This window comes from Strongylocentrotus purpuratus, unplaced genomic scaffold (assembly GCF_000002235.5).
Source record: "Strongylocentrotus purpuratus isolate Spur 01 unplaced genomic scaffold, Spur_5.0 spur5_scaffold_6, whole genome shotgun sequence".
Taxonomy (NCBI): Eukaryota; Metazoa; Echinodermata; class Echinoidea; order Camarodonta; family Strongylocentrotidae; genus Strongylocentrotus; species Strongylocentrotus purpuratus.
In genome coordinates, this window is record NW_022145612.1 from 51583227 (window position 1) to 51610858 (window position 27632).

A 27632-nucleotide genomic window follows, 5' to 3' on the forward strand; every position below is an offset into this window, starting at 1 on the left:
TTAGTGACACAAAGACATAACTCCATATTTTGCCAAAATGAGCACCATATTTGATATCAAAACGTTCAGAAAAATGTGGACTTTCCAGGAAGCACAAATACTATGGCTAGTGAAACAGACTTGACTCCTTAAGGCCCAAGTGCTCAGTGACACATAACCCACTTTTTCTCATAGTGGCCAAAATGGAGTTACGTATTTGTGTCACTGACCCCTCGAAACGGGAATTTGGCCCAGCATTGCGAGGACAAATAGGATAACTAGATGTAATGGTCTATTTGTGTAATATCAAATTCATTACAAACATCTTTGTCAAGTGCCTCAATACAAATTATTGCATTAACCCGTTACGAAAACATGCATTTGTATATGCAGTCAAACTTGTTTAAGTGACCACTTGTCTACTAAGACCACCTGTCTACAAAGGCCACATTTTTTGTTTCCCTTTGAAACATGCACTGAAGGAATCTGTCTACAAAGACCACATTTTGTGCTTCCCTTGGGCGGTCGCTATAGACAGGTTTGACTGTATTTGTAATTGTATTTCAATAGTCAGAATACAAATAAATTGTATACGTCAGTTGTTAGTACGAAGGACAAACATAAATTGCCATACCTAACATAATGTATGGAAATTGGCATTCTGACTATTGAAATACAATTACATTTAAACCTGTCTTAAGGCTACCCAAGGGGAATGCAAAAAAAGTGGCCACTGTAAACAGGTGACCTTTGTAGACAGGTTCTTCAAAACAAGTTTCCTCCTAGAGGGAAGCAATACAGATGACCACTATAGAGAGGTGACCTTTATATGGAGGTGGCCGCTCAGACAGGTTCAACTGTAACCATGAATAATTTGTAACAAGGCACTTCACAAAGAAGTATGCATTCAATTGTATTACATTACGAAAATGGCCTATTAAAAAAAATGGCTAGTTCTGTTATTTTAATCAGCACCACCATCAGCATCGCTGTCATGCATCATATCAAGTTCTCAACAAAACATTTTATAATTATTATCATTAGCAACATCATCATATCATCAACATAATCACCGTTTATTCACCACAGATTTTTTAGTAGAACTATACAGAATACTAAGGAAGAGCATTTCTTTAAACTGATGAATTGTGAATTTATTTTCTTTTTTGCCATTTCACCGACTGCATACTTCTGGAAAAACTAAATGGAAAAAGATGGAGCATTAAAAAAAGCACCAATATTTCACTAAAATAACATAAACAGCTTCTAAAATCATCAACAATATGAACATATATTATAAATTACTTTTGGTTCATAATACATATTGATAGTAAATATTCCTAATATTGGCTGCCATAACTTTCAACTACATCATACTGCCAAATATTTTATCTCAAATTTTACTTAATATCCCAAGCTCCCACATACTCTTAATTTACAAGAACAGATACATGTATTTACCATAAAATCATTGTATATGTACATGTACATCATGAACTATATAATTCTTCTGTATGTATATATGTACAAGAGTTGATAATTTACGAATGGAAAGTTGTTACTATTAAACTTACAAATACCATATGATGCACTCGCACATGACAGCAAATAGCTTCAAACATTAAATGCTATTCTAGCAAACTATACATCTATATAACAGATGCCAATATATCTTAGTCGTTAGTTTTGAATTTCATGTTCATCAAGGTTTAGACGGCATTTGCCGAAATAAATACTAAGAATGGACAGTGGTAGCTTTAATAAAGGATGGAACTGTAATAGTACTGTTCTTAAGTACAAAAACAGGACTGGAATACACAGGGCGGATATCAACCTACCTGTTTGAAATACATTTTTAAATGTTCATGAATTCCTTCATATATCCACCAAAAGTGATTGAATATGATAAGGTATGCAAGCAAGAGAATTCTAACCATGATCGCTTACTACTCCCATATTAATTTTGTAAGATATAAAAAAAGAGAAAAATAATATATCAATAAAGTCTATGCCGAGTATTGTAACACAACAATCAATTTTTCAGATTTCTCTAATTTCAGTTAATAAATTGCAATATATTCACAGCACAGTTTGTTTTTTCCAAGAAATAAATCAATAAGCAAATTATGGGTGAAATTATCAATATCATCTTGTATCCATATGATAAGTATTCATTTTGTCTGTATTTTTACAACAAATTTGCATGAAGGTGATTTGAGCATAAAATGATGATCAGGATCATAACATATTTATTTTGATACTGATCATAACTACAAATGTCCTTCATTTTTCTGGCTCAATGAATACTCTGTCTGAAACATCAAAACAATTACAGAATACAATTTTTCAATGAGATAACGACATAATGGCATTCAACTCGTAAAATGACAAACTATGTAACATAATAATATCCCATTGACGCTGATTCAAATTGCACTCATGAAATGAAGGTAATTTTCTCTTGATTTGTACAAATTTGAACACTTAAAAGCAATGATCATGTGCGTAGAAAAATGATAATTTCAATGATTTCATTAAAAGTATCACATGAAATATGCAAGATATGCAAGTCTGTTAAAAAATGATAAAATGACTGCTCTTTGTTGAATTCTCTGGAGTTTTTTCCTCTTCAAATAGACCTCCCTACACTAATTAGTATTTTACATAGGAGTGTTATCAATTTTGCAGAGATACGTGACAACAGAAACTCTGCATACATGTAATTTGTATTGGCCCCCTCCCCTGCCCCCTATTTCCCCCCAAAGAGAAAATTATATTCAGAGATGGTTTTACTCCAAAGTTCAGCCATACATGTATAATTCAGTTTAAAAAGTCAATTGGAAAGAAGAAAAAAAAGGATTGAGCAAACTTAGTGGTGCCTTTCATGCATTTTTGAAAGATCCCATTGTCCAAGAAAGACCCTCTTCTTCAATTGACCCATTAGAAAAAGAAACAAAGATTACAATTTAGTCAATAATAATTCTTTAATCATGATTTACATGTATGTTTAAGTATGAAGAAGAAAAGATTTTTTAAAACACCACTATGACTATCAAGATGAAATGTATGTATCCTTTCTCTTCATACTAGTTTGAACTGACTCTACGAATACACTTTACATTTAAAGAACTCCCATGTCATTTTGGTGGTCAATAAAAATTGGGAATACAATGGAAAACGTAAATTTGGAAGTGGATCTTTGTTCAGCTTAACACTTAGGAGACGGCACAGTTGCCTTTTTTCTTGGATCTGGACTTCTTCTTTTTGCCATCTTTGGGATAATGTACAGTGGGAAGGGTGTTGATCTGTACCCTAGCAGGACCCCTTTCAACATATCGGATCTTGGGGCCTGCGTTGATGAATGAACTCCGGGAGCTGATGAAGTAGTCATCATCATCATCAGAGGAAGAGGAGGAGTAGTCGTCATCCTCATACCTGTTGTATTTATCATATTTCATATGAGAAGAGACAGTTCTTGTCATCCTCTGAGATCCGTACTGACCATCCCGACCCCTCTCAGAGTGATAGGTATCAGCACGACGATCAAAGTGAGAGGCTGACCGTGACATATGCTCGTTGGGCCTCCTCTTCGGACTGTAGCGATCGCCCCCTTCCGACTTGATCGAAGCTCTCCTCTGCATGTCCTTGTGGTGCGATACAGGCTCAAGCTCTTCGTAATTGTCACAAAGTTTGGTGTGGTGGCTCTCGCTGCGGAGCCGGTTGTTCTTGTGTGGTTCTTCGTACCTGTGTTCAGGAAAACCTTGCCTCTCGTTCCTCCCATAGGAATTAAAGTGTGGGTTCTGCTGCTGCTGCTGGTGTGGGTTCTGCTGTTGGTGTGGCACCTGCCCCCGTTGCTGCTGTTCGTACCTAAGAGCATCCTGTCTCAGAGCATCTGGTCTCATTCCATTCTGATGCGGCTGTTGTTGCTGTGCAGTGTATGGTGTCTGATATCTCTTATGCTGAGGAGTGCTCACAGTCGATGCCTGCATAGACCTTGCACCTCCGATCGTGTTAGTAGCTGTTCTGAAATCCACTGCACCTCCCTGCATCCTGGCATCCACCTGCGTGTGAGATGGATGTCTTGGTGGAGGTTGTGGCCGACCCTTCTGATCAAGTCTCTGACCTTTGTGCACGGACAGATTTTGCGAAGAGGAACTGTTTGCTTTCCTTCGTCTGTCCTGCATTGCACTCCTAGGTCTACTGTAGTCTGTTGAAGAACCATTTCTCAGATCTGGTAATGATCTCCTCGACATGTCTTTGCTCCTCTTGAGGGATGTTTCCCTGCCTGTATCGGAAGCAACAACACTCAAATTGTCCAGGTTCAATTCATCAAGATTAATCGGTCTCCGACTCCTACTCTCATTATCAGTCCTACTATCCTTGGCGATATGCAGGGTCTCTTTGCCGTCTTTCCCTCCAAATTCTCCTCGACTGCATGCACTGCTGCAGTATATGAGTCCATGTTTTGGCAAGAATGGTCGCCCAAGCAACGACCTATGGCATGTACAGCATGAGAAGCACTTCTCTGTTGCATGCCAATGCTGGCCTTCGTGTGACATTTGACCTTGGTCGACCCCGATGGCCTCTCCGCAAGAATCGCAGTACTCTGCAAAGAGACTTTCAAAGCAATGACAACAATAAGGGTGTCCTTCTCTCATGATATAACGTTGACCTCCTAACTGTGTGTCACATTCGAAGCAACAGAAGTGTTTCATATGCCAGCTACGACCCTCTGCCTCAGTGCACTCGTCTGCAAAGATTATCTGAAAATTACAAAATAGAGGACATAATAGAGGAATTAGTTCTGAGCTTAGTTAGACTTTTATGACTTAAAGAGTAATTAACTGTCTAAATAAACCTGTGGAGATATTTTCTAAAAAATTTAACAAATACATCCACACCCCAAGACCGATTACAAAATATGGTACAATTTGTAATGTCTACATTTCATAATACCCAGAAAAACATTCAAGATCATGAACCACTATAAGCCAATCAGCAACTATATTTTGTGGTAAAAGAGACTTCATACATGTTTTGTATTCCTATCCACCAAAAACAAAAGCATATAAAAGTATTCAATTTGTATAAAATATCAAAGTATCTTTTATAGATTTTGATATCATTGGTAGTATACATCAACTTCTGGGTTATCATTCAACACCTTTAATTACAGCCTTCACTTCCTTTGTAAAACCTCAGCTCACTTGAGTGCCCCATCTTTATACCATTCAACTCTTCTCTAAAGCCCCCTTACACCAATCCCCACCCCACTCCTCCCCCATCCCTTCTCCTTCACCCCCTGTTACTCACCTCATCACAAGCAGCACACCTAGGTTTGAGGGACTCTGCATGATGTCTTCCGCAGTAGACCTTGCCTTCCCTGTAGAAATAGATGAGATCCACCAGGAGCTCTTGACACACAGAGCATGCGAAGCAACCAGGATGCCATGATGCATTGTGACCGGCTCGTGATGCAAACACAGCAATGTCTCCCGCACTGATCCCACCACCACACTGCAGTCAAAAGAAAGAAAAATGAAGACATTTTGATAGGTTAATAACTTCAATTGATATAAACATAATTTTCTGCATGGCTTAAACAAGTTTCCAAGATGTAACTTTCCTAACTCTCTCTCTTCTTACATAACAATATTTTTTTAATTCTTTTAATTATGTTCATTTTCAGGTATGATAATTTAAGTTTGGAGGCAGGAGGTGCACTGGTATCTACTGCAGGTCTGAAGTATATTCTTTGTTATAGATACTGTTTAATGATCCAAACAAGAAACCCTTTTGAAGAGTGAGGATATTACCCCAAAAGGCTTTTTAATTAGCATGCAGAAAATCTATCCACTTTGATCCAGGAGGCAGAAACATGTTCAAAATTCTTTAATGAGTTATTTACAGGTGAGTAAACTACACTGTACAATCCCACAAGTCAGAAGGTCACCTTGTCCAATTAAAACCCTTCTGGCTCTTTAACAACAGATGATATAATCAAGAGGGATAGGTGAGAGTGTTCTAAAGCCAGAAGGGCATTAACTCATATACTTCAACTCAGAATGCACAGCCTTCTTGCTCTGAACAGACGATGCAGTAATGAGGGAGTGGTAAGAATGTTAGATATTTCACACCTGGGATTACGTAGTGTTTGGAGAGGGAATCTGATACTTGATCTTATATCAAAAGGATAACACCAGACAGGATACAAACCAAAGGTTAAACAAGGGCAGTGACCTATTAATGAACATATGGGCAAGTCTAGGCAAACTTATTAAATCATATGTGAGCATGAGGGCTACACTAAAATAATATAAAATCTCAGTATATGCATAAATTTGTGTAAGAAAAAAAACCTGAGGTGTTTTCTTGATCACACAAATGTAACTTCTGTTCTATACCATCCATGGTTGTGTTTAACAATTTGGATGGTGTTAAAATGCAAAGTGGTGTTTGCAAAGCGATATTTGCATGAGCAATGTCTTAATAGAACCAACTAATCCATCCAAACTTTCTAAACACTATCTGGGTCCCGTCTTACAAAGAGTTGATATCAATAGCAACTTATTTGCTATTGATATCAATTGCAACCATGTTCATAAGAGATAAGAGACTGTAAATTTGTGGTTGATTGGAGGACTTACGATTGATTTGGATCAACCGTAACTCTTTGTAAGAAAAGATAGTCGATGACTAACCTGGTTACAAATACTTGCTGACAGGGTGATAGGTATGGGTCTGGCTGCTCCTCTGCCGAGTGCTTCCCTCTTCCTCTGGCTACTGAACATCCTTAACTCTTTCTTCTCATCCTCTCCCAGACCGTTGCAGTACCGGACCTCGTTGTCGTGAGGCGGAAGCTGCTGCAGCAGCGACTTGATGCGGAACTTCTCCCCAGTGCTGTTCACGTATGGAACCTTGTCGTCGGGTAGGCTGCAGAAGTAGCGATGAACCTGCAAGGACATTGTTGGTTTCTTTATTGAATCACTTATGGTCATATGCCCACAATTATACAATTTTCACACAACTGCGCCAGGAGTGTCATTTTTGACAGACATGGCACATTATAAATGTTCGCTATTATTATTATGATTATTATGGAGTCATTGAGACATGCAGGATATTCAACAGAGATTCTCAAATGCATCTGCAAGGACACTGATGATACTGTAGAGAGTAGTTTTTGAATTATGGATAAGTCCAGGAAAGATATTCTCAAACATAGCACGGAGATATCAAAATGATATGTATTCCTTCATAAACAAAACATGACTGAGGAACCCTTTCATTACCTACAAACAGAAACAGTGATATTGATGGAAGTCCCTGGGTATTGAATTATCGGGCTGGATGCATCAGAGAAGTGGCCCCATAAGGCCACGAAAAAGGCTCCATTTCTGTCTTTCCTGTGGTACTAGAATGGTATACCCCAAAAAATCCTTCAACCTAAAAAGGAGCTGCTTTTTTTGTAAAATTGTACGTGCCTGCCCTAGGGTCTTTCTTAGATTTTCTTGGCGTATCCCTTAGCAGCCTCCATCTATGTCTCTTCATTAGATTAATTCATTTCATCCATATATACCAACATGAAATAAAATCGGACATAAAGCGGTGACCTTGTATGATGCTAGACAAATAAATTAATTACAAAAATGAAAATGATGTTGGACATATTAATTAATTACATGATTACAATAACGTAAATCTTTCGTTATGGCCATCGACAATTTTTTTGGTTTTGTTTCTGGCATCATTGAATAATGACCACACAACAACATTTCATCAAGAGCATTCTATTAAAATATTATTTTCTACATATAAAAACTGAAACAGGGATACCACTTGGTTTAACCCATTTAGCCTGCAAAATGATCATCAAATATTGGATCGGAGAATAGCGTCGAAAAGAGACATAACTTAGGCTTTTTTCGGCTTGCACTCATCAGAGTAAAACGCAAGAATGAAACAGAAAGCTGAAATAGATCAATATAAACGGAAACTAAAAGTTTATATTGATCAATTTCGGCTTTCTGTTTCATTCTTGCATTTAACTCTGATGAGTGCAAGTCGAAAAGCTCAAGTTATGTCTCTTTTCAATGCTATTCTCCGATTTTGTAGTACCAACCATCTTTTCAAATATTGGATCCCCATATATTCTGTAAAATACAAAGTTTTAAAAAAATGGCCAGAATGAAATGTGCAGAAAGAGTTTTGACTTTAGATATAGATCTATGAGCACAAGGTCTTACCTGATCCGGTTTGAGCCCAGGTGGTATCCATGTGTACTCCTCCAAGACACACCCACTATCATCATCAGATGCAGAGCTTCTCTGGAAGTCCGTCATCATCCGGTTGACATTTTTCTCTTGGTCCACCGCCATCACGATGTGGTCCTCCCGTGGACACTTACAGTGCAAACAAATCTTCCTGTAAACAAGAAAATAAGAGAGAGAGAAAGAGATACAATATTAATATTAGTTAAGAAAGCAAACATTTTTAGTGAAAAGCTGCGAACAGATAAAAGGCAACTTGGAGACATCAGTATATGAACCATGTGTTTTCATAAAAAGCAGAGTAAGAGAATATTCCTTCAAAGAGGCAAATATTATATAATCAATATGGTTATCATAAAATCGAATTATACATCCCCTTTGAAGAACATTGCCAAGAATTTTGCAAGTAAACCGAGCACTATGAATATAAAAAAAACACAATGATAGGTTTTCTGTGGAGAGCACTCAAAATGCGACTGACTCATGAAGAACAAAAGAGAGCAATATGATATTCTCCTGAGGCTAAACATGAAGATTGTGTGGGCAGAAGTCAAAATGGAAATGTCTTGATTTCAAGTTGTTGATGACATTTTTACAAGGTAAAAATTCTGATTGCAGAGGAAGCAAAAACAAACAGACAAATCATACTTTGAAGTGGACACATTTGCGACTCATGGAGTGTGAGAGTATATAGTAGAAATGAGGAGGCATTGAAATGGAATGAAAACACAAAACATGATTTGAAGATGAAGAAATTCCATTATTGTATCAATTCCAGCCAAACTATTCCATCATAATTCCGATCGACCACAAAATGAACAAAATGAAATCGTCACCACAAAGAGAGAGGGTAATGTTTGCATCATAGCATCGCCCATCAGGCGCAGGACGTCAAGACGTAGGATAAAACTCAATTTGAGATTGTCGGGGAAGAGAAAATGAGCAGTCCTATCTCATTTGGAAAGCTATTACTCTGAAACAGGTCTAATGCCGGGCTATCAAGAAGACAATCAAAAGGGACTTGGGAGAGGCGAGAAGGAGGGGTGTGGGCTAGACTGATGGGGATTTAGAGCAGGGATATAGGAAAGGGTATGGCTCAATTTATGGGCAAAGGGATAGCTAAATTGAATGCATCAGAGGCACCATGTTTGGAGCCTTGCGCAGCCATGAAGCACATAGAACATTGTCTCGTAGTCATAAAAATGCAATTTATCCTTCTTCTTCCAGTCAACACGTCATCTCTACATTAACATTAGAGACATAGGAGAGGGAATAAACAACCTATACTGCTACCAGCTCCCTTGTAGCATGCAATACAATATGGGGTAAAATGTATGAGGCTATGTGGCAAAAACATGTATAGACCAAGTTCACTACATAACACATAGAATCAGTTACAGAGTTTTCTTGACTATGCATTTTGAGAACTATGTTCAGCAAAATAAGCCGTATCATCTCTCTCATTTATTCATGGAAAACTAGGGTAGCCCCTAAACCATGCTGAACTTTAGAGAAACATGAGACAAATTTGGAAACTCTATTCTCAACACAATGCAAGAATGTTGCAACACTCAATCTTTTTGGAAACTACATGCATGCACAAAGTTGGGTCACTGTCTCCAAGCTTCTGCCACTGTGTTCTTTCACAATATCCATTTCTTTTTCAACTTCATCCATAGATCAATATCAAAGAGCAACTCTGGGTAAATCATTTTTCAAAGTTATCTATGAAGTAACCAAGCTTTCGTCACAAGCTAGCACAAACTCAATATTACCAAAGTATACACAAAGCTAGCCTCCTCCCCCAAACCAACACTCTTACAGCGGTGGTAACCTATACCTCCAGTACCCCTAGGGTGTGATATCTAGACAACGGGAGGAAGCCATGGGAGACAGAAAGATGCTCCTGGATGATAGCTGATCAATCGATGCTCGTCTGCCAAGCAAACAGAGAGGGAATGCTGGGAGATCTATGCAGAGAGGATGCTGGGAGATAGATGAATTACCAAATAGCAAAGTGCCCCTCCTCTGTCCTCCCATCCTCCAAGGGGTTTGTAGAGGACCCCTGTTTAGTAGATTGGAAACGTAATAGGATGATGTATCGATGGCCATACAGCTGGGGAAGGTGATCAAGCACTGATATGGGATGGATCCAAAACACCGGAGATGACGGGTGAAGGAAGACCTGCTTCGATGCTAGGTTCTTCAAATGAAAAAGGAAGACTCCTCAACCTTGGAAGACGTGTAAATATGTACAAGTACAAGCCCAAGGCAGAGATAATTACTTTGTCTTTAACCTTCGTCTTCTATGCAAACAAAGATCCTGCATGCAGTATGTTTTTCAATTACGTTGAGTAAGAACTGAGAGCGATACATTAACTCTGAGAACATTATACTTTTTCTTCACAAGTTCAGATAAATTATTACTTCTGGTATTTTCAACTACCGGGTAGTCATTTACGCAAAATTGGAAGAAAGAAAAAGATGTCTGATTTATGAAAATAATTCTTAAAGCATATACCAGCATGTATTGTATGACATACACTGTAGCATTCTTATACTTGAGTGATTAAACCTTCATCTTATTCCGGTCACGTTAATTGCACAGAATAAGTAGATCTTCGTCTGAGTATTCAATGGCATTCCATTACATTGAAGAGTTGAAGGGGGTAGTTAAAGAAAGACAAGATGAACGATCCTTATCCTAAAGTGATATCCATCTCAAGTTAACCACATCAGGTCACGATCTAATTATTTCACTAATGAAAAGACATCATTAAAGAGAGATGTTCGTCCTGCCATTCAATAACTCATTGGTTTATCAGGATCCATCTATGTCTCTAGCTTCCTGACTCTTAGATTCGGTCCACTGATGAGGCTAATGGGAGAAATAGCCTTCATCAATCCTTGATAAATGTCAAGGAGAATACAATTACATTTGTCTTCTGCTATCAAGGAAGGGGTGGTACAAGAACTTGTTCACGAAATAAGGCTACTAAAATCAGTTTATAATGACTATGAAGGAGCGGGCAGAACAAACAAAAACCATGTCTTCATTAAACAGACATACCATTAATGTAAATTGGACTTCATTGTGCAAAACCAAGAATTCATCCATTTTATATTGTTTTCTGGTGTGTGTTTTTGGAAGGGGGGGGGGGTTCAGGTTTTTTTAAAGGGAGGGTAGGTAAATATTTTGAAGTGGAACAAAAGTGTCTAATTAGAACTGCACGGTTGGAAAGTACAAATATCTGTCAAGCATAACAAAACTTGCAAAATTGCCAAACAAAGCTCAAATAGAGTGTTCAATTCCTAGTTTGTACGTTTTACATACAAACAAAATATAGCAAAATAGCCCATGAGGACAGAAGGCATTATAGTTCAAAACAGAATAATTATGCTCCATGTTGGTCGAAATATACACCAACCAGTAGGTCTTGCCCAAAAATAAACTTGTGTTTTCAGTATACTCCCAATTGTTTTCTGCAGGCAGGCAGGAGTTCATTTTGAACAAAGTGACTCACACAGTAACTGCACATGCATGACTTGAATAGCAAATACTTCTAAAGGCTCAAAGGGGTCACATAATACCCATGGTCCCACCTCATTGACTTTCATGCTGGCTTTTAGTTATTAATATTTGCGCCCTTGGCATTTCCCCCATTGGGAGTAACAAATTGGACCCACAATGTATGTCTTCATGTTATAATTCTCATTACTATGTATAAGGCAGTCTGCGTGAGGCATACAAAACTCAAAAGAGGTTCTCCTGATAAAATCTCATGTAAAATATATAAGTGCGGTCTAGGGTTGAAGGCTGAATCAAAAATTTTGAATACTGTAGTGCTGCAGGTTTTTCCCTTTTTACCTATCCAATATGTCAATGTTCATGCCTCAGCTCACAAACCTCACTTCAAATGATTCTTTTTTTTGTGCAAATATTTTGATACTTTCACTACTTTACTTTGTGTCTCTATTTTGCTAATCTGCAAAACTAGGGAGAAATGTGTACTTGTACTTGTATATCCTTATCCAATACATGTAAAGAATGTATGTAACATAGAATAGATGCAACTAAAGTGCTGTGATCGTACTCTTGCAGAAAGCATGAGCTACAAACTTGGACGTCCACGGAAACAAACATCCAGACATATGGAAAGCGACTCACCTGGGAATTGAACTGATTAAGCAATTTATTCCAATAATATGGCTAATCAGATAATTGCAGTGCTGACATTCTCAACACAAAGGAGTCTGCTGGCTGCCTGAGCAGTGTGTTGAACTCCGCCTTACCAGTGTATTACTATCAGCAGAAGACAGGTCAATCATCAGGGCACAGCTAGACATGGGTATCTGGAGGTCCCTAGGTGGAGGTTCAATGGACCAACCCCTGCATGCCTCTGCTAATGCTTTGGATAATACCTCGACATCCAAATCATCCCTTCCACAAAGTTCACTTCTGGGATGAGCATGCACAAACAGTAGAGATACATGTATATACCCCACAGGTACTTTTCTCACAAGCAATCCATGAAGGCGATGGACTGCATAACTTGTTATTTTAAACTAGGAATCTCTAAAGAATTTTTTTTATATAGTTTGCACACAGACAATTTCAGAAAAAAGAGAGGAATTTAGGTTTCAAAAAAATAGTTTGAACATGAAAAAATAGGAATCCTTCCTCCAAAATAGGAATGGTTGGCACTTGGCAGCTATTTATCCTACAATAATGCCTGCATGCATAATTTACATTCTAATATCATTTGGATGGGATGTCTACTTGAACAGTACACCCACATGCATAAATAGACGTGTATTACAGTACAGACTGAAATATTTATTTTCCTATCTGTCAGGTGACAACCACACAATTGGTGCAAATTTTGAGCTTAAAAAGTGCATCCCACCTCTGGCCCTCGAAGGCACGATCTATTTCCCCTCGTGACAAATGTTTATGTGTACATACAAAGCAGATTCTTCCCCTCAATCCCTCCTGGGCTCAACTAAGAATCAATTTCAATCAACTCGGGGTATTTCGAGCTCTAAAAATTCCCTTTTTTCCAAGTCAATCTGCCCTCCACTCCCCACTATAAAGGCTCCATTTATTGTAAGGCTCTTTTGTATTTTGTGGAAGGGTGCCCAAAAAAGATCTTATCCTAGCTTGCGGGTGAAAGAGAATGGATTGACCTCAAATTACACTTCATCATCACTACAATATTATCCTAGCTTCCACACCAAAACCCTATACTATCAAACCCTGCAGGCAAACTCCAATATATATTCAAGACATATGTGACTTTCATATAGAAGAAAGAATAATTGAGACATTTAAATTATAAAGCCTTCATAATGGTTCACATAACTGCTCTCTTAGCTCCACACATCTTTAATTTGCACTTTGAAAGACAAACACAGTCTGCTTATGAAGACTAGCAAATATTGCGGTTACAAACTTTATAATAGCACTATACAAAATTATACGCATTTTGACATTGGGTATATAAAGATGTTAGCTAGCTTGGGCTGGTTGCAGCTGATATGGTCAGCATGGATTATCAGGAGATGCTGAAAATCGTGGAAGTTGATGCAGCACAGCTGCAAGTAATGATGATGGAAATGGAAGGCTCCATCACAGCATCTAGCCATTTCAAAGAAACGAACACACATCAATCATTCAGATTACATTCCATCATCATTCATAAAGAGTGCATCAGCAGCATATAAGATATAGAGTATTCTGTATGAGATTCTGAATCATACATGTTATTGAACAGTTAAATTTTGGGAGCTACAGGAAGAATGTATAAGACTCCTCGTAATATGACATTTCAGGATTAAAATATAGCACACTTTCCACCCTTTCAAATACTTTGGTTGACTGATTGTATGGTCAATATTTCTATCATTCGATCATAACTTAACCCATACAATTAAAACTTAAAATCCAAACTACTAAAATGTTTATATATGTAAATAGAGAAAGAGAGAGAGAGAGAGAGAGAGAGAGAGAGGGGGGAGAGAAGCACTAACGATTTGGGGGGGGGGGGGTAAAAACGTTTTCTACTATTTATGATATTCACTACCTCTTGACTGGCCAATATTGGCCTAATAACACCCACTCAGCCACCCGCTTCTCTCATATTATCCCTAACGTTTGAGTGGCATGTGAAAGTGACACCGAGGTCTACACTTTCCATTTCGAGCTGGAATGGGTCAATATTTTGAATCTGACAGGTCAGCTAACAAAGTTTGTACAGGAAGGCTTGAAACGTACACTGTAGTAGAAGTACAAGATGATAAACATTTTATCAAAAATTCTTTAAAAAACCTTTGAAAACTGTGTATTATCAATTTTGCAATACATTAAATGGCTTAATTATTCACAAGTCAAAGTATGTATTTGATAAAAAGCAGGCTATACACCAACTATTTGGAGTTTTAAGATTACAAAAAAGCAAAAATAACACCACAACCCACTCTTTCCATTGAAATAATTTATGCCATGAAAAGACTATTTTTGTCTTTTCATGGCATAAATTATTTCAATGGACCTACGGTACATGAATTCCAGTATCTTTCATAAGAGGATCTTGTAATGAAAATTGCATAACTTGTTCTATTATTTGTGTTGTTGTTATGATTGTTATTTCTTTTTCTTTCTCGATACTCCTTCTGGAATTTCTGTAGTAAGGTGGTATATCCTAGCCCTTTGGGGCACTTTCTATATTTGTTCCACATTTTAGAGCAAAAGTGATAGAAGACGCCATATTTCACTCATTAATAATAAAAAACAAATAAAACAAACCAGAATGAGCATCCTAAAGCAGGGCAGAAATCTACGAACAAACAGAGGGGTAGACAATGAAAGTGCAAATACCAAATGACCCCTCAAATAAAAAGGAAGAGTGGAGATTATAGAGCGCACCATGCATGAACCACCATCGTCTGAGAAATATGAGATGCAGCCAAGGGCCAAAACACTTGAGTGTCATATTGGAGGGGCGCAAAGCTATCGCATCTTACCTTGGACGTGCAATTAGCGCCGTGGCATAGACGCTAGAAGAAACAGATAAACTGCCTGAATCACACCACGATTATTACCCTTCTTTTCAGGAAACGAAAGAATGAATTTCTTATTTCTCCACCGGTGTAGGGAGCCTGTAACTTACTACGGCTTCAGGCAGCTTCAATATTGCACGGGTGGTGGTGTGTAATCTTGATGGACATGATCGTGCATAATGAGAGTTTTGGGATTCATTCATCTTTATGAACTCATGTATGTGATGAAATGCAAAAAGACGACAAAACTGATTTTTAGCATTCTTGCTAAATTTGATGGGCATGATGAGTGGAAATGATGAATGAAGTTTTGTGATGCTGGCTTTAGGGCAGAAACCATAAGAAAATGCAATATCATTTTTTAAGTCTAGGCTCTAGACATCCATATACTTCATCAGTTTGACTTCACCCCCACTGGATGTTGAGGAAACCCAAGGATGTAATGAAATGCAGGAAGAAGACATAACAAGGTGTAAACATTCTTCCATGATTCGAAAGGCAATTGGAGACAAGCTTTTAAAAAAAAAATTGTGTTTTAGATATGTTACTTGCTCCAGGGAAAAAGGAAATGCACCATCTCTTTGTGAGACCAGAGATTCACATATTTCATCACTTTCCTAATTTCGACCCACCCCTCCCTTTCACTCTCTAATCCGTTAAGTGACTGGTAGACTGCCATTATTCCCTAAATGAGTGAAACGAAACTGACATTGATGAGGCTTTCATTGCAGAAGGCTTCTCTACTGTGTGCCATGAGAAGGCAATCAAAGTGACTATACAAAGCACAGAGCAGAGCATATCTATTATCATTATGGTCAAATTGAGTTCATGCACGGTTAATGAATAGTGCAAATTCATCTCATGGTATGTTCTTTGATTTGAACACTAAGGTCTTTGATGTTTAGGAGTTGAGTGTATTTAATTTCTAATCAAAGACAAATGAGGAGAATTGAAAAGATGAAAGCTTTTAGTGATATCGTGGTGAATACCTCTTTAATGAAAGCATGTCTGCAGACTAATATTCAATACAATTATGGCCTTTATTCTGAGAAAGGAGAACCTTTACAGTAATTGCACTACTAATGAAAATTAGTTTAGAGCATACACTGTACAAACTAACCTTTGAAACAAATATGATTCAAAAGAGAAAAGACTTGGATCGTGGGAGGTTCAGAGCAGTATGTACATTGAACAGAACCATTGAGGGAGTGTATCTTTAGTACTTCTTCAAAAGACATACTCAGTAATAGAAAATTAAATAATAAGGAACTCTTTTGGGATCAGGTTTCCCATTCAGATAAAGAAAGCTTCTTAACTTCAATATCCTGGATATATCCAATGTGTACATGTCAGAGAATACAGAGAGAAAGGAAAACAAAAAGAGATATGGATTTCAGTCAGGTATTCATTCATTCATTTAGGCACTCCCTACATGTAATACTCAGTCAGTCAAACTGACAAGACCCGTACACCAGATCGACTGACAACACATACAACTAAAATCAAATTATCCCAAATAACCAAGAATCGGTCAGTTTGGGCTAGTTTATTACGATTTGGTCTAGGGGTGTAATTAGGGTGTAAATGCAGCCAAACAAAAGAAAAAGAAAATGCAGCAGCTTATAATCTAGAACATCCTGCATTCACTCAAATAGGTGATGAGGATCTGAAGAAACCCTGTACATGGGCTTTAATCAAAGCAGACTGGGTAAATCAAAGTAAAGGAAGAAAGTATTGACTTTGAGAGGAGGTATACGGGTATCTAGTATCAACAATCCATAAGATCTGTGTCAAACATGTGCATGATCCAAATATTGCAGACCAACGTAGACATTAGCTTCAGGCTAATGACTCCCTTTCTAGTGCATTGTACATACCTCACATGTTTCCACGTATTGTTATTTATATCTGGAAGTACCATTTGGTTTATTATAAACACATTCATGAGCAAGGGTAAAATGTGACATGATGGAGAGTGCAACATGCATAAATCTTCTTAATCTACATCGAAGAAAAGTGGGAGCAAATGATGAAACTTATAGACACTGGGAATGATGAAATGTCTACCCATATACCTGAGCATACAAAGATAAATAAATACATGATTTCTTCTACAAGGTTTGTTCATTGTAGTTTCATCAAATTTTGTTATAAAGAAATACAAAAAGTTGAAGAAAGAAAGAAAACTCTACAGACTGAGGAAAAAAACAGTTGCAGTCTTTCTCAATCTTCAGTAGATAAGACTTGGCTCATAAGAAGAAAGACACCCCCATGCTGTTCAAGAGATGATATTAAATTACTTATGAACCAGAACTTAAATCTCTCCTTGGATTTACTTACCTCGTAATTGGTAGATCAATACTAAATCAGAATCTCAAAAAGCAAGTGAAAAGCTGTAGAACCCAATATCACAAATATCAGGACTCCTACAAAAACTCTGAATATTCATTCCAATGCACACTAAATCAGGGTTGTACCGATGGCATAGATGTAATGTCTTTGTTGGAAAATACAGACTGGTGACTGTCTGTCCGTTATTTTGTGCCAGATATGACTGCAGGCAGGATTTTCCCCTTGTTCTACATGCAAATAGACAGAATCATTAAAAATATCCAGAGACTAGACAGTTATCACTCTGTAATTCTCCACACGTTCATCTTTCATGGAGACTATACCATTAAAGGCAATCAGTAGTCGGTCGGTCATCACTTTGTTCTCCTCCGCATGTACGTCCAGTGTCCAGAGGGTCAGTGAGCTAGGTCTGCTTGACCAGGCATGGGGCTTCTGCCTGCTGCCAGTCTGTCGCTATTCTGATTGATCTCACATCATCAAATCGGATGTTAGCAGTCCACCCCCAAATCCCTGCTATAAACAGCCCACTATGTCAACAGCACATTATAGCCATGGCTAATCTCAAAAACAAACTTTGACCACACTACTGACTGACTGGTCACTAACTGGTCACTTCAAACATAGATGTCTCCATGAAGTCCATGGTTCCAAGAAGCTGCATCCATGGATGCTACACTCGCTAAACAGTAAACACAAAGGTCAGAGATCATAAAAGCAGAACTAACTTTAGTTCAGGTTGAAACCTAAAAAAGTGGGTAGAGAGATTTTCCTTTTTAAAGCAATAATCAGTAATATCAAAATAATTTACAATGATTTATCATCCCTAAATCAATTTCACAATTTCATTTTATGATTTTAAATATGTTTCAGCTTTATAGTACTGTAACCAAAATACCTTGGAGCAAAATACTAGCCAAAGCTGAATAATTTCCATAAAGCAAATGTTCACCTATGTAAGATTTAGCATTTAAGCAGTGCCTCATGACACAGTGCACCAGAGCCTCTAAATTTCAATACAGATCAATTAAATTTAAAATGTACAGAGGGATCCTAGAAATTAAATCTGAGCCCCGAGCATTTAGCCCCAGTGTAAGATAAAGCAAAAAGATATAAAATAAAAGAAGAAAGAAAAATGGGTCTTCAAATGATTAAAGCTCCTTGGTTGGGGGTAGCAAATCTTTACATTATACTTCTGACACAAGGACGATCAAACAATCAAAAGCAGCTCGGTGAATAGTCAAACTAACTGCGTGCAGGAGATAAATATTAGTCCTTTGAGTTAGAGGCCAGACCATATCAAACTTGGAGTCATAGTACGTGATGTAAGGGGGATGCAAAGACACTCCCAGCCAATGTAAATGATAAGGTATGGTATGCAGGAGGGCTAATGCATACTAAGTTTGTTGAAACAGATGGGGTCAATTGCATAGTACTTGAGGTACATTTGTAGAAAGCAGGTGAAATATACATGGTATCAAGGATAAGCCTTGGATACTCTCATTAGAGACATGCTATAGAATAGTATCCTTGCCATCATCATGACTGCAGGGAAAGCTAATCTATGATTATCACTGCTTAAAGATAAAGTTGAGTTCTGGTCATGATATCGCATTGTGAAAGAAACGGTGTGGAATCGATCAGAAAAAAGTTGATCATGAAGCATTTAAGTATTGGTGTGTACTGCAAGGTTCTGGAGTCATCAAAATGATTTTAAAACTAGATTTGTAATACTTGTTTGGAACAAGTATAGGTGGGCTGATCCAACAAAAAATTGAGACAAAATAAAGGGTACATTTGAAATAGCTTTTTGTCTCAGCTACAACATATTCGGAGTTCAGCGTAAATGAAGCTAAAACGACGTAGATATTGCTCGCGAAAGACGGGAATGTAGAATCAAGTTTTGAAAAAAAGTCATGTCCCATAGAGAATACACGCTAAATGTGAAAAATTGACATGCCTCCTTTAATCGCAAAAATACGCCATGATGCCTTTGTCAAAATAAAGAATAATTAGAACTGCATCTGTAGAAAATTGTCTCAGCTAGAACGTATCAAAATTTGGAAGAAAATCGATCAATATTTACAGAGATACAATCAATTTTCTATAAATATGCTGACGTCATAATATGCAAATTGGAATTTTGAGTTCGGAGGCCATTATGATGACGTCATGAGTTAATTGAGGATCAAATGAGACATGAACAAATATCTCCGAATCATACTCTATTAAAATATGAAAAAAATTGGCGTCACCTTGCATTCTAAAGAGCTACAATGTATTTTGTATAGGCATGTTTTTGCCCATATATGCTATGTATTACAAGAGCTCGCGCGCACGGAAATTTTGTTTAACGGTCGATCATTCCGTTTTTAATAGTCATAAAGAAACAACCATGGCATCTATTTGTTTGTAAAAATATGTAGAATATTATGAAGAAAAAAAAATGGCGATTCTATGTTGTGTAATAGTTTTACGCGCGAGAACGCGCGCGCATGTGCGTGTGCGCGATTTTTTATAAAATGCTTAAAATGGCCTCAAACGTATGCAAAATGATTTTGAGACGATTTTGAGCATTTTAAAATTTTGCGCGCGCATTGACGCGCGGACGTACGCGCACGCGCGCGTTCTTTGACCTGAAATTGACCGGACGGATATTGACCTTGATCATGATAAATATGAATAAGAAATAACTTTTGGTTATGAAGATATGATCATAAGTTGATTTTCGTAAAATTTTACAAAATGGCGCCTAGATGACGTCATCAGTAATATTTAATGTTGAAAACGTTATTGTGCTTTGTACATATGCCTATACATATGTGTGCTAAATTTCAAGGCTTTTGATTGAGCCATTTTCAAGTTATCCTGCCAACAAAAAAGTGGTTAGAAATAAGAAAAATAAATAATAAATAAATAAATAAATAAAGGCAATTCTAACGAAATTATAAGGTGGTCTGTACGTTATACAGCCCACCTGAATATAGCGCCTAGTGTAACACTAACTAATCTTTGCACGATCTTTGCATGCAGGATAAATCGAGAACAGGAAAATACATCGTTCTGAACCAAATATTCCTTTTAATTCAGAGAACTTTATCCAAAAACACAGACAAAAACATCAGTCTTCTCACATACCTTCAAGTTGGAATGTCTTGCAAGTTTCCAATTTTTCTGATATTCTAAGAAATCACCTGACCTGGTTCCGGTTTCTCCTTTTTCTTCAAATCAGACAATGAATTTTTAAAGTTCTTGCTCAAAATCTAGATCCACAACAAGAGTTGTAACTCCGCAATGTCAATGTCCTTCTGGTGTAGTTGAAAGGTAGGTAAAGCTGGACAATCTGTGAGTCAGTCCAACGCACGAGTCACCAAGCCCCTCCTCTTCATCAGCTGGTGATCAATGACAAAGTACTCAACCACAACAGCTATAACAAATGAGCTAGAACAAAGGTGTAGGTCTCGGCTGGCTGGGTTCAGTTGTCTCTGCCAGATCAAGAACATGGTTGACTTCATTCAGCCATGGTAAAGTGTTCCTAACTTCCTTAGACCTTCAAGGAACCCACCTTTTGTGCAGCGTCCTATTAAATCCTGTCACCATTTTATCCCTGGACAACAGGGAGGATAGAGGTATTACACACCCCTCTGGTCATCCATTGTCTATTTCTTTGGATCTCCTTGACCAGCCATTGTTCTACTGGCCATTGAAGTTCACCCCTGAGTCAATGGCTTTGGTTGAATAGGTGAGAAAGCTGGACAAGCTTCAAGCCTCTGTATTCTTCTGATTTCCTATGAGAGGGGATTACTGGCCAGGTCGGATACAAGTGGAGACTTGACATGATAGCACAGATCACTAGCTCAAAAGGTCTGCCGTCATCAGCTTGAGATTGCCAAATATCCCGCTATTTGAACTATCCCGATCGCAAATTATCCAGCTAATTCACGTTTTCATCAGCCCTCAATTCAGATAATCATCCCAAGATATATTGGGCTAGTTTGCAAAATATCCTATTTGTCTGGTGCGCCTTCACCAGTCCGAAGACTCGTACTATGCATGAACGCTGAGCAAAATATCTCAAGCTATTTTCTCAAGCTGGAGTTTCGAGTTTCAAGGTCAAGTCTCGAGGTAATGAAAACATGATTTGTAACTTCAGGCTTTATTTTCCCAAATCAGAAATAGCGAGCTATTTGGCAATCTTGAGCTGATGAGGACATCCCTCATGACTCCTCTTCACTTCTCTTCTTTTTTCTCGGCACTGATGTCTTGTACAGACATGATAGCGAATGCAACCTGGGCAAATACCACACCATCTTAAAATCTTATATAAGGACAAATAGTACGTAATGAGATGAACAATTACTTACAGAACACTCCTATTTTCCTATTAAACAATTATAGCGCAAAGACTTGCCATCTATCTCTATTGTAGAATAATCTCTGTTGGTATTCTGATACCGGTACTCAAATCCTCTTCTACTATTGATGCCAACTAATACTTGATGGATTAACCAATGCAAGTCTTCCTTACATTCTACTTATCTTTCTTCTGCAGAAAGAAATAATTACTTAGAGTTGATGATAAAAGAACAAGTCAAGACATGTGTGGTAGCAAAGTTCTCCATGTAAGTCAGCAGAAGTGGATGAATTAAGCTTGCCTACTTAATTTTTAAGGTTTGTAGAAACCTTAACCACATGTAATAATAATTCCAAACGATGAAAAATTTCTGTACCACTGCTTTAACAGTAAAAAAATTAAAAATAAATCTGTCATCTGATACAGTTCAATAGAAAATGGAAATTACTTTGTGTAACCTCTTTAAGAACGGTAGCCAGGATGATCAATAATCTTCATAGACTTAATAGACTAGCACACATATTATTGCTTTTGTTTCTACTATATCCCAGATAACTGCAGAGCAAAATTCCAGTGTAGTCAATGTCTGTACATCACCATGGTTTCAAAGTATCAACAAAGTGTAACATCAAGACCTTTCTTCTCTGAAACTCCTCTTTGACGTACATTGTGGTATGTTTGCCTCTTTTATGACTCCAGCACAGCGATGGCCAAACAAACTTAATTCTTCCCAAACTTTACAAATGTCATTATCAATCTACCAACACTGACCAATGACATGGCTGCCAAGTTAAACATGGCCGAGTTTTACTTACCGCACTTGTGTTTGATAAGATCCCTGCATCAAATTCTCTGACAAACACTGCCCAGCCGATGCCGACTTGTAAATGATGAAAAGAACTATCTAACAAATCGTAGCAGATTAAAGGTGACTCGTATGTTGGCTCATCAGGTTTTATTTTCAAAGAATACGAAGATGAATGAGGCGGCAATGCCAGACTATCACATAACAAAAGGAAACAAAGGAACAAAAGTATGCCAAACATGCAACTCCGTTTTGTTACAGACTCACCCTGTTAGAGACTGGATAATTCAGTCAGAGCCTTGTAGCTTTCTCTCAAAGTTTAACACACCCCGAATGAAGAGTCTTTGAAGATGCAGGGACATCAATTACAACATGAAAAAGTATAGAATGTGGAAACATTCTCATCTCCTTTGTAGAGATCGGCCAAGCGATCCATTGACAAAGCAGATACAGACCTCGGTCTGGCAGAAAGCTAATTCATATCATTTGATCGTTCTTTATCCTATAGAAAAACAAGGTGGCTGCTAACAAAATGAATATAATAAGAGACACAAATGAGGTCACCGAACAGAAGCAATCAGCTATGATAACGGCTTGTTATCCATGAAGCTATACCTCAAGCCAAGGATAAAGTGATAAAGATTCACAGCCCATATCTCAATACTTTTTATTCAGTTTCATTTATATAATGCTGCAAATAGCCATGTTATGCTAATTCACTTTTTCTTTTATTCATGTTTCGGTAGAGGTATAGGGGAACCAGAATGGTTAATTATAGGCTCATATCTTTTGACAAAGATATTTTACTGGCAGATATTGCTGCCATCCCAAACATTACAATCACATGAAATATCAACCTTGAATATAAATTGGAGACTGTTTTTCTTTCCTTTTTATCCATCTAAATGAGAAATAGAACAAATAAAATATTATTAAACCCTAAGAAAAAACAAAACAAAGTCCTTTTCTAAATAATTATTTAAGTGTCTCTGTGACATTGGAATAACCTCTTTCTTGATTTACATACCTCAGTTAATTACAGATTGAGCATGACATAAGTTACAGCTTAAGAAAACAAAATATTATTTTGAAAATGCAATAAGCACAAATGTCATGATCTTCAAGCAACGAATACCCACAATATCACCAAAAGGGACAGAATAAGGAATTGGAATTGTTACAACAACACAAAAATTGTGAGAAGTTTTATTGCTCTCTGAGTCGATCAACCAGCTTTTGCAATAACACTCTAGACCCCAGCAGAAGTCAATTCTTTCTGTGTGGCTCCCCACTTTGACCAGCAATTATCACACACACTCAAATTGTATTTTCAACGAACCACTTTGGGCAATTTAGACTTAATAGTCCAAATAAAAGAAGCAAAATAGCTCAAAGCACTTAAGCTGGTGCCAATTTGGTGTAACAGTTGGCAATGTTTGAAAAACAAGCAACAAAAAAAGTTGCCACTGCTTTTCTTATTTTGCTCTATTTTCTTTCTTACGACGGTTGGGGAAAGAAATGGGCCTACTTTAAAAAATAGCGTCTATAGATTGTTTGTTCATGATATGAAAGTGGGTTAATTACAGAATAAATATTTTACCTGTTTAATCATATAATAAAAATCAAAAAATAATTTCAAAAAATATAAAAAATCAGATAACTGATTGCCTTCTTTCCACAGATGAAGATCATTATCTTTACGCTGTCAGCAAAAACACAATGTTAGATTTAAAAAAAGAAATTAAAGAATTCATCTTAGCTTACAAAAATTGTAGAATTTTGTTAAATCTGAACAGAATACAAATGATTTGTAAAGATATAAGCCCAGACACTACTCTTTTACATACAGGAGACAGTGACAATAATGTAATCTGTTGAGAGCCAGAAGGGTATTAAATCTGTATTAAGTTCCTTCTGAATCTGAGCAGACGATACATTGGAGAAGAAGTTTCAAGTAGTGCCACTTCCAAAACTGGTCATGGAACTTTGTAGGTTCAAAGAGAGTTCAATATGATAGAGCGTATCTTAAGTAATCTCCATATCCAGTATAGGGTGGAGAAGCACATTCATTATTCATGTTAATGAGTAGATCATTCAAACGGTTATTTTGGTTTAGCACGCTCAAACTGTCATGATTGTTATGATCTCATGTGCCCTGCCCCTGTTCCAGTAGCTGCCTGCATGAAGGCTGTAGGAGCTATGTATAATACCATTGTCAATGGCAGTATAGACCTTCTTGCAGGCAGATGGTTTACGAGAAAGCTAAAGAAGTAGAACTAATGATGGAATCCTCACATTCTTGAAACCTCTGTTATTCTATTAAAAACCTTGATGACATCTTGAAAGTAGGATGTTTCATTAGAGTGCACAGCCAATGAACTGTTATTTAATCCATTACTTTAAGCAGAAACATTGCCAATCTGGGTCATTTGGGTTTAAACTTACAGTGGTGTGACTTCAAGAAGTTTTGTCTATTCATACCAACACTTTGCTGATTTTTTACTCTGAATGAAATGGTTAAAAAACAAGATTCTATCTATAGTGTCACGACAATTTTGAAATCCTTCACTACATTTCAATAAGAAATTGTCACTGAAAGGTAAACAACAACACCATATATTGTGGAGCAGGGAAACTTTTACATTTTCTACTCAACGGAGTGGAAAAGCTCTGACAATAATTCCCACCTCCTAGCCTGTAGAATTCTTTGAATCTTCGGCACCACATAAAATCCTCTCTACAAAAAGCGGTAAAACTGGGTAATAAGTGAAGCCTTACATATCAAAGATTAGAGAAACCTATCATTACTGTGACAAGTTAAGGCTAGGCAAAGTACTGGAGGGTCAATGAACCCAATAAGGTAGCCCTGAATATTCTTTAACAAATTACAAATTGTAGAATGTAGATACATTTATCTTAAAAAACAAGATGTTTCAGAGTTTTTTAATCTCTAAAATAACTGCCATTTGTCTGAGGGTTGTTCAAATTTGCCTTCTTTGTTTGCTGAGACTATTAATCAAATGCATGGATGAAGATAACCATAACAGCAGTTATCTTCAAATTTATTTGATTTTCTGAGAGGTTAAACTCAATTCTTGTTTTACTTGTTTGATATCTGTGTCCATGACATGTTGGACTGTGAGATATGAAGATAGCTCAAAGCGTGCACTATTCTTCGCAATCTCCAGTAGATCCACCACCTCTCTGACGTGCTCTAACAGGGGTGACTTGACACAGGCATGCTCTAGGAACTTTTGCTTTCAGCCTTATTTTGTTGAAGATGTGGGTTAGGGGGTTTTGATAAAGTTTTAGGTAAAGTTTAGGAATTGGGTTTAGGCTGATCTGCTCCAGAAGTACCTTTTGTGGGTTTTTTCTTTGGCTTATGTGGCTGCCATGCAGATCATGAATTTCCACCATCAATGGTGTAAACTTTTACTGGTTTAGCATAAATGTGCTTCTAGGGTTGGGTGTTAATAGTACTTTAAACTTCAGATTAAATCATCTGCTGCAAGCCAGAGGGGTATTAACTCAATGTAGAATGATGTCAGTTAACACCATTCTGGTTCTCATCAGATGAGATGAAACATATCTTGAACATCTCAGTCGTAAAAGGAAGTGGTAATCGTAATGGCAGAAACACACTTTGGGGCTAGATAGGTTGCCTACTTCAACCTATAACCCTAACCCAACTCTTTAAAATATAAAAACAGTTAAACAAACCCGAGGAATAAAACTGAACTTTGCAACCTAAAAATAACTAAGCCCTCTACTTTGCCCGATTGTAGTTTTGCAACAGAAGAGATTAGGGTATGGATTCCATGTTAGTTAACTTAAGCCTGACAAAAATACCTAAACAGAAAAGCCACCAAACTGCAGAGAGGACAAATACAGACAGACAGGGTATCACTTTTCATCCCTCCTATTGTCAACTATTCAAGAGGATGTCACCTTTCTAACACCCCACACCCCCTCCTACCTCCCGTTTATAGATCTAGCTGACACAAATACTATCCCTTCCATATTCATTACATGGGATTCTCTGAGAACTAATTTCCTTTTAAATAAAAGGGGATATCACTTCTGAAAGGAAATAGGAAAGAAAGCTGCTTTTCTCCTTTCGTTTCCCCCATGGCCTGGAAGAGTTTCGAAAACAATCAAGCCTCAAATAAGAACTCATTTGACGACGTCAGAGAGGGTGAAGGAATCTGGAGCATAAAAACAGACAAGTCTCCGGTAATCCATACATTCATTAGTTGCGTAAATCTTCCTTACTCTGATACAGTGGTAGCAAATACTCAATTGCAGATGAAGAGTAATAAAAAGAGGGAAAATAGAGTATTTTTGAAAAGGGATCGATCAAATCTTGCAACAACTTATCAATCCATTTAATTACTTCCTGCTTTACCTATTTTCATTTCCTGCGCTTCAAAATATCTTAACAATTTACCAAGTGTCTTGCAAAACATTACTTATCCAATCTTAACGTCCTAAGGTGTCCGATCGTGAACAGAACCTATGGTTCTTTTGAATTTCGGTGAGAATTACACCTTTGCACTTTTTCATGAATAAATGGAATATAAGCCAGCGCTTAATCTATTCCCACTGGGGTTGGCGATTCGTCTGCTATGCATCTGAGGGAATATAATGAGGACATCCAAGAGACCTGCATGGCTGATTTAATCTCTACTTATTGATTCATAGAAGCTTGGTGGACGATCGTCAGGAGTACAATGCTTCATAGTAGGAGAACAAGTATTCCATGCATTCACATCAAGATCAAGCATTAAGATTAAGAATAAATCTGCGGAGAAGAAAA

At 37.4% G+C, this 27632-nt stretch overlaps 1 protein-coding gene across 4 annotated transcripts; it reads right to left on the reverse strand.

The window, feature by feature from the left end:
- Positions 1 to 1111: 1111 nt before the first annotated feature.
- Positions 1112 to 23205, reverse strand: LOC576048 (prickle planar cell polarity protein 3). Of its 4 annotated transcripts, none has more exons than XM_011684108.2 (5): positions 23084 to 23205; positions 8226 to 8403; positions 6681 to 6932; positions 5293 to 5496; positions 1112 to 4742 (listed from the first exon to the last, which is right to left on the reverse strand). In XM_011684108.2, exons 2-5 carry the CDS (start codon positions 8355 to 8357, stop codon positions 3195 to 3197), a joined length of 2136 nt encoding a protein of 711 aa, XP_011682410.2. In that variant the 5' UTR covers positions 8358 to 8403; positions 23084 to 23205; the 3' UTR covers positions 1112 to 3194. The 4 variants fall into 4 exon arrangements, with proteins under 4 accessions (XP_011682410.2, XP_781488.4, XP_030828042.1 ...); XM_776395.5 differs by lacking the exon at positions 23084 to 23205 and adding an exon at positions 22827 to 23048; XM_030972182.1 differs by lacking the exon at positions 23084 to 23205 and adding an exon at positions 20796 to 22188.
- Between the last annotated feature and the right edge of the window lie 4427 nt (positions 23206 to 27632).